The sequence below is a fragment of the Xenopus laevis genome, chromosome 9_10L, assembly GCF_017654675.1.
Source record: "Xenopus laevis strain J_2021 chromosome 9_10L, Xenopus_laevis_v10.1, whole genome shotgun sequence".
NCBI classification, from domain to species: domain Eukaryota; kingdom Metazoa; phylum Chordata; class Amphibia; order Anura; family Pipidae; genus Xenopus; species Xenopus laevis.
The window spans coordinates 5,725,398-5,732,936 of NC_054387.1; the positions used below are offsets into that span (position 1 = coordinate 5,725,398).

General features: G+C 42.5%; 1 protein-coding gene across 2 annotated transcripts; it reads right to left on the bottom strand.

The window, feature by feature from the left end:
• Positions 1-202: 202 nt before the first annotated feature.
• On the bottom strand, positions 203-7,102 carry dcakd.L (dephospho-CoA kinase domain containing L homeolog). 2 transcript variants are annotated; one of them, XM_018234840.2, is made up of 5 exons: positions 6,784-7,102; positions 4,181-4,294; positions 3,024-3,227; positions 1,676-1,763; positions 203-1,424 (listed from the first exon to the last, which is right to left on the bottom strand). In XM_018234840.2, exons 2-5 carry the CDS (start codon positions 4,290-4,292, stop codon positions 1,142-1,144), a joined length of 687 nt encoding a protein of 228 aa, XP_018090329.1. In that variant the 5' UTR covers positions 4,293-4,294; positions 6,784-7,102; the 3' UTR covers positions 203-1,141. The 2 variants fall into 2 exon arrangements, with proteins under 2 accessions (XP_018090329.1, XP_018090330.1); XM_018234841.2 differs by lacking the exon at positions 6,784-7,102 and adding an exon at positions 6,643-6,776.
• Positions 7,103-7,539: the final 437 nt, after the last annotated feature.

Consider the following 7,539-nt stretch of genomic DNA (forward strand, 5'->3'; position numbering starts at 1 on the left):
ATAGCAATAAAATTGTAGCCTCACAGAACATTTGTTTTTTGGTTGCTGGGGGTCAGTGACCCCCATTTGAAAGCTGAAAGGTCAGAAGACAAAGGGAAACAATTCAAACATTGTAAAAAAAAAACAATTGGAAAGTTGCTAGCAATAGGCTATTTTTTACGAAAATGGAATAAAAGACCTGATGAAGGAAAACAGCCTGGGCAAAGGATGATATTTTTATTATAATGGTTATTGTAAAAAGTTCATCTTCAAAGTATTTAAAATACAGGGTTGAACCCCCATTGATTGAATGATTTCTGGAGAGGGCTATTTGTAGCACCCTTCCCTCCCCTCCCCCTTATTATCTAGATAATAAAATAGCAACAGTGCATATACACTAGGGATTATATTCAGCCCTTTTCAGAGGAAACATTATTCAATAAATACAATTTCATTTCAGTATAAAGAATTTGGGTCTGTGCAGCAGATCCCCCCCCTCCATTATGCATAGTTTTTGCCGATTCTCTGCAGAGATAAGAGGGGCACCAGGCTGGCTGGGGGTTGAGAAAGCAGCCTGGGTCACACTGGCTTGGGGTACAAAGTATCTTGAACCCCACGTTAGTGTGCATCTCCCACATCTAAGAATGTTTTTGAAGAGTTTCCAACTTCAACGCCTTATTGCAACTGAAAGTGGGCACCTATTTTTGGATGACTCTTGCCCCAGGTAAAAACCATCCCAGGATCAGAGTAGGAAATCTCTACGGCTTCATTTACATAAAAGTGAATATAACAGCAGCTCATGGCCATGCACGGGATTGCTTTACAGCAATGGCTGAACAATCACCATCAATGAAACCATGGATGCCAGCTGTTCCATCTCTCTTAATAACATTACAGCTCCGTGTATGAGCTGAAACTTGGAGGGGGGGGTTGCTTTTCAGTGCAGTTTAGCTTTATATCATGCATTGCTTTGCCCCTTCATAGGCAGAATTAACTACAATCAGGGCATTCATTGGTTAAAATCTAAAATACATTTTTAAAAAAAAATTTTTTTAAATTATGTGCTGAAAAAAAACTTGTTCTGACCCTACAAGGGACTGACCCAGGAAAACATTGCTAGGTTGTGGTGCTTTCCATTGAGGTTAACGTTCTACCGCCTTCATTACCAGAGTCTTCGGAGAAGGCCGCAAGCTAAAACTACCAGTCCTGTGGCCATGGTAACGGCAGCAATCCTGACAGGAAGGTAAGCGAGCGAGGACTGGAGCCGAGAGTGGAGCTGCAGGACCTGCCGTCGAGTGCTCTCCCTGTCCCCTGAATTGTTAATGACGTGATCGGCTAAGGGCAGTTTGCTGTCCAATGGGAGTTGTGCAGCAATGCGTTTCGTGGCCTCGTCCCGGGAAAGGCTGTTCCTCCGCATTAACCGATCCAGCTGCGTCTGTGGGTCACTGAAAAGTGTAAAGAGAAAGGTTTATTATATGTAGGGGTGAGGAGTGGTGCATGGCCCTGAACGGGATTTCTGGGAAATCATTCAAGATGGACGAAGAAATGTACCAAAGGTCTGTATGTTTTTATCAGAGTTGTGCTGACCCAGGGTTAGAGATTATATTGACCTGGTGGTGCCTAACAATGAATAGACTGTCGGAAATTAAAATATTAAATTTTTTGAATGAAGATTGAGGGCAACAAGATCTCTTACCAGTATACCAGCATGGTGTGCTTCATATAGCGTGTCATACTCCGGGACTCAAACAGTAATGGGATGTCGAGGATCACGTACCTGTAGCCTGTTGGGGTTGAAGACATATACATATAATATTCTTTAGCACATATGGGTACTTTAGGGACATTTTATTGTTGTATGATTATTCCTTTCAAAACGGGCGGCTTATCTCTGCAGCAAGCTCAGCTTCAAATAAAGAAGGGCCCATAACGTAGCATGCCGAGATTTGCTTCCCCAATCAAACTGTGCCGCCCCTACAGAATAGTCCTTGCTTTTAGACCCCGCACAGAGCTATCTCCTGCCATTCACTCCTATCTGCATTTGAAAAGGTCCCTTCCTGCTAAACCACACCTTCCCACAATCCCCCTCCATTCTATTCCCTCCGCAAACAGTAGCGGTATTATCTGCATGGGCTGACATATCACTCCATTCCCTGGGGATTTCAGGAATATCCAGTCTACACTTCCTCAACATCGCGTGATGTTATCAAATATGGAACAGAAAGAGGATTGTTTCTTCGCTCTTTCCCTGCAGGCTGAATGATATTTCTCCCTTTAACTCCACCATGACTGTAACTCTCTTCAGAGAACTATATCTTTCATCGGTTGTAGTATATAGAATCCTATGGAAGCTGCAGATGTCTAAATTGAATCCCAAATGCAATCTGGTATAAACTTCCTCAGCTGCCAGTTATAATGTAGCAGTATCTGCAGTTGGATCAGGAAATGAATATTGGACCAAACTAAAATATTATAACGTGATGGACCCCTCGCAGTTGCCTTCTATGCCCTGCTGGAAAGCCGTGCTACATATATATACGATACAGCAGAAGTTAATGGATCTGATTGTGGCAATTGTAGGCCAACTCCTGGCCTAATACTAAATATGGCAGGAAATACACCTGAAATCAACACACCCGTGCCATTTCTGTAACTAATAATCACCCCTTTACCTTAGGTCTGAAAGTGTTTGCTCTGGTGATATTCAAATGGTTAGAGGAGGACAAGGTAACTCACCAAACAGTGAAAGTGATCCGGGTGCACCAGCCCGAGACCGCCAGCTTTAGGGAGCGGTACAGCAGAAGATAAGGAAGCAGGGCTGACCGGCACTCAAACGGATCCACAAGACCAGAGATATTCAGTTAAAAAATAAATTTATTAGTAGAAAAATTAAAAATGTAGCTTCATCTCCATCCACCCTACGCGTTTCACACCTCTCAGGGTGCTTAGTCATGGGCTCTGGTGATATTAACATTATCAATACCAGCATGTGGTTAGCTGGCATGATATCGGACACCCGTAGAGAATTCCCCCAAAACACCTACCTAGGAAGAAGTACTGGAGTGTTTGTCTCAACATCTCTCTGCGGATTTGCGGGTGAGTGATGGAGTTTAACACGCATCTCTTCTCCGGATCAGAAAATATAATGGTGCCCAACTTTTCTCTGTCCAGCTCCCCGCTCACCAGCAGCACCCCATCCCCAAAATGCTGCACAATCTGGGCGTACGCTGGGGTGCCGAGACGGACCACTAAAAGAGTCAGAAGAACACATTGAGATCAGTATGATGGAGGATTAAAGAAAAAAAAAACTTTATAAACAATAGTGGATACAGAGAATATGTACATTTATGTGATATTTAAAGGGGAGCTATAACAAAAATGAAAATTTAATATAAGCTTCCTCACACTGAAATATGACACTTTCTAAATACAATCAATGAAATATTCTGTATCGTTTCTGAAATAATCAAGTTTATATTCACTATTCCTCTCTCAGCATCTGTTTCTCTTCATTCTCTCTTCATTCTGTCTTCATGCAGCAGTTGGGTGTCAGATATTCATTGACAGTTAGATCCAATATATCTTATAGGGGGCTCCTTTCCTAGCAGATGTATTAGAGCTCACTCAAATAACTGATTCTAGTACAAACAAAATGTAACAAAATAACTGCCTTTTGCACAAATTCTGCATGTAGAGAGACATGATGTCTGGTGAGTTTAATAGAGTGAGCTCTAATACATCATCTAGGCAAAAGGAGCTCCCCCTGTAAGATATATTGGATCATTCATCTGACACCCAACTGTTGCATGAAAAGAGAATGAATAAAAACTGATGCTGAGAGAGGGATAGTGAAGATAAACTTGATTATTTCAGAAACGCTACACAATTTTTAATTGATTGTATTTAGAAAGTTTCACTATGATGAAGCTTATATTAAATTTTATTTTCGCTATAGTTCCCCTTTAAATTCAATATAAGCAACATGCACTAGAGCAGGAGCTCCCTCTACTGGCCCAATGCTCAGAGCTCATTGGATTCTATATCAGACAGAACTATAAATGTGTGTTGCCGTTATATAATCACTAAGTACAATATTGTCATACTGAATGGGACTATGTTTTCACTTCTAGTCAAGCCCAAATGACACCTGTACATCTGTGTCTTCCTAGAATTTAAATAAAAAAGAGACAATGGCACCAACCTTGCCTGGCAATGAGATCAGCATCGATGACAGCGCAGCCGAGTTCCCGTAGAATGGACACAACCGTGCTCTTCCCTGAAGCTATCCCACCAGTCAGGCCCACCAAGAACATTGCTGAAGAGCAGAAATCATGGGAAAAAACAGACGTTAGAGAGGAATATATACCCAATCCAATGCTGCCATTTATCAAATAGGAACTAGTAGCCATCAGTGGACCATCTGTAGCCAGGATTACTGATGGGGATCATCTAGCCCCACCAGGTCGTGCTCTAGGACACTGCCTGATTCTGCTGACCCCTAGTTCTGACCCTAGCCCTTGGCATGCCCACTCCTGTTTACCCCTTCTCCTATCCATTTGGCACAATCGTAGCAGTCCAGAAAAAATGTAATGTAATCCAGTGGGGTTAAACTAGACTTTTTGGGGCCCCTCTACTTTGTATTACTGTGACCTCTACCCCCTGCACCTAAAACTACATGGAGACAGGACAGGCTGGGTGCCACGTTGGGTTGCCACCTGGCCGGTAAAAATTATGGTTGACCCCAATGTTATTAACAGGGAAAAAAGATAAATATATAATAAGACCTGGATTTTTTTTTTCCAGAAAAGTTGTAAAGCCTACCTAGGGGGGTGGCTTGATGACAACATCATGATGACATGTGCAGAACTGTGACATCAGGTGGCGACAGGGTTGCCACCTTTTCTTGAAAAAAATACTGGCCTTCCTATATTTTTATGCATCTTCCCTATTAATAACATTGAGATCAAGCTTCATTTTTAATGGCCAGGCTGGTAAAATACCGGCCAGGTGGCAACCCTCGGTGGCGGGTCAGTGACATTCAGGTTGAGTGATAATGTTGGGGGCGTAGCTATGACATCAGATCAGATCAATCTCTGTCTGGATTTCACAATGTTGATAAAACAGGAGAGGCGGCAAATCTACTCCCACCCAGTCCCCAGTGCAACATGGTCCCGTGGGCGGATTGCCGCTCCTACAATGTTGCAATCCCTCTAAAGATGCCACCTGGCTGGTATTTAACCGGCCCGGACGATAAAAATGGTGGCTCATCCCAATGTTATTAATAAGGAAAAAAGATAAATATATAGGAAGGCCGGTATTTTTTCCCGGAAAAGGTGGCAACCCTAAACCGTCGGCTCAAGCCTTTGAGGCCTTCCCACAAATCCGGGCCTGTGTGAGTGAGTGTGATCCAACCAGACTGGTGCTAGGGTTGCCAGCTGGCCGGTATTTTACTGGCCTGGCCGGTAAAAATGATGGTTGATCCCAATGTTATTAATAGGGAAAAAAAGATAAATATATAGGAAGGTCAGTGATCCCAATGTTATTAATAGGGAATAAAGATAAATATATAGGAAGGTCAGTGATCCTAATGTTATTAATAGGGAATAAAGATAAATATATAGGAAGGTCAGTGATCCCAATGTTATTAATAGGGAATAAAGATAAATATATAGGAAGGTCAGTGATCCCAATGTTATTAATAGGGAATAAAGATAAATATATAGGAAGGCCAGTGATCCCAATGTTATTAATAGGGAATAAAGATAAATATATAGGAAGGTCAGTGATCCCAATGTTATTAATAGGGAATAAAGATAAATATATAGGAAGGTCAGTGATCCCAATGTTATTAATAGGGAATAAAGATAAATATATAGGAAGGTCAGTGATCCCAATGTTATTAATAGGGAATAAAGATAAATATATAGGAAGGTCAGTGATCCCAATGTTATTAATAGGGAATAAAGATAAATATATAGGAAGGCCAGTGATCCCAATGTTATTAATTGGGAATAAAGATAAATATATAGGAAGGCCCTCAAGGCCGGTATTTTTTTCCGGAAAAGGTGGCAAACCTAACCATACCTCCCAACATTTTGGAAGTAAAAAGAGGGACAAAAATGTTTTTCCCGTACGTAGCGCAGCAAATTTTTTGACCACACCCCCTAATTACCATGTTCGTTATACAAAATTTGGCAGGTTATGAAAGTTTGAAAATATTTCTCCTTATCTAAACTGTGTTTTTGTGTCTCATAAATGTTACAAATTATCTAATTTGCACCCGTTAGCTGTTCTGGGCTCTCTGCTAAAAGCCAATTAAGTGAGAAACTTTGTTTCTTTTTCTGGCTGTTCAGTGCAGAGAAAAGAGGGACTTTCCAGTACAAACGAGGGACTGCGGGTTGAGCTGTCAAAAGAGGGACTGTCCCTCCGAAAAAGGGACAGTTGGGAGGTATGCCTAAGTGGTGCCAGCAGCATGGGAATCAGTTCCTATTGAATTTGGAGGCAAATAGAATATAGAATAGTGTCTCTCATGGCTCAGTCCCTTAACCTGGGGCCAAAACACTGACCAATTCATCAAGTTTAAAGAAAACACTGAGCAGCAATGAAGGGAAGATGGAAGCAAATATCTGATTGTGATTGTGCAGCAAGTATATAGGGACTTACTGAAAGGATCCCACCAGTGACTGCCTCATGTGCACATACTGAATGTAAAAACCAGTGTAAACATCACTAATAACAAATGGCACATGAGCGAGGGAAGAGACGTGCCCCCTGCTTAATTAATAATCTCTCTCCAATTCTTACCAGTTGCCCCGCTTTTCACTTCCGGCTTCAGCCCTAATAAGCAGCGCGCTCTCCGATTGGTTGAGGCTTCCGTCCGTCAGGAAAGTGACTGGCGGCGGTTCTTGCTCTCAGCCAATGGCGCTGCTAGTTCTCGGGAAGGTCCGTGTTTACTTCAGGGTTTATTTCCGCCCTCAGTCGGTAGAAAGAGACGGGATTATAAAATTGGCGGTGGTAGAGTTGTAGTGGGGGAGACACAGTGGGGCAGAGATAGAGAAGTGTCGCCATGGATTCCCGCTGTGGGGTTTGCTTAGAGCTAATGTTGCCCCAGTCTCCAGTGACGTGTCTGCGCATGCTCTGTTGTCCCCGACTTTTAACTCCAATATTTAACCACTCAGAACAAGAGAATTTAGTTAAAGAGGAGGTTCACCTTTAGGGTCAGGCCACACACTCAGATTCGGGGAGATTAGTCGCCCGGCAACAAATCTCTTCTTCAGGACGACTAATCTCCCCAAACTGCCTCCCGCTTGGGTTGCCACCTGGCCGGTATTTTACAAATAAATGATAGTTGATTCCAATGTTAATAATAGGGGAAAAGATAAAAATATAGGAAGGCCGGTATTTTTTTCCAGAAATGGTGGCAACCCTACCTCCCGCCGGCTAGAATGTAAATTGCCAGCAGGATGGCACTTGGAGCGCTTCGTTTTACGAAGTCCAGTTTCCTCGTGAGGCAACTTTGGAAAACGAAGTGCACTTATTGCCATCTTACTGGCGATTTAC

What these genes read in the sequence shown, in the direction of transcription:
- dcakd.L (XM_018234840.2), bottom strand. Translation starts at nt 4,292, where the DNA reads ATGTTCTTGGTGGGCCTGACTGGTGGGATAGCTTCAGGGAAGAGCACG. An exon ending in ACTCCAGTACTTCTTCCTAG is followed by an intron (nt 1,764 to 3,023) that starts GTAGGTGTTTTG and finishes CAACCCCAACAG; the next exon opens with GCTACAGGTACGTGATCCTC. An exon ending in CACACCATGCTGGTATACTG is followed by an intron (nt 1,425 to 1,675) that starts GTAAGAGATCTT and finishes TACACTTTTCAG; the next exon opens with TGACCCACAGACGCAGCTGG.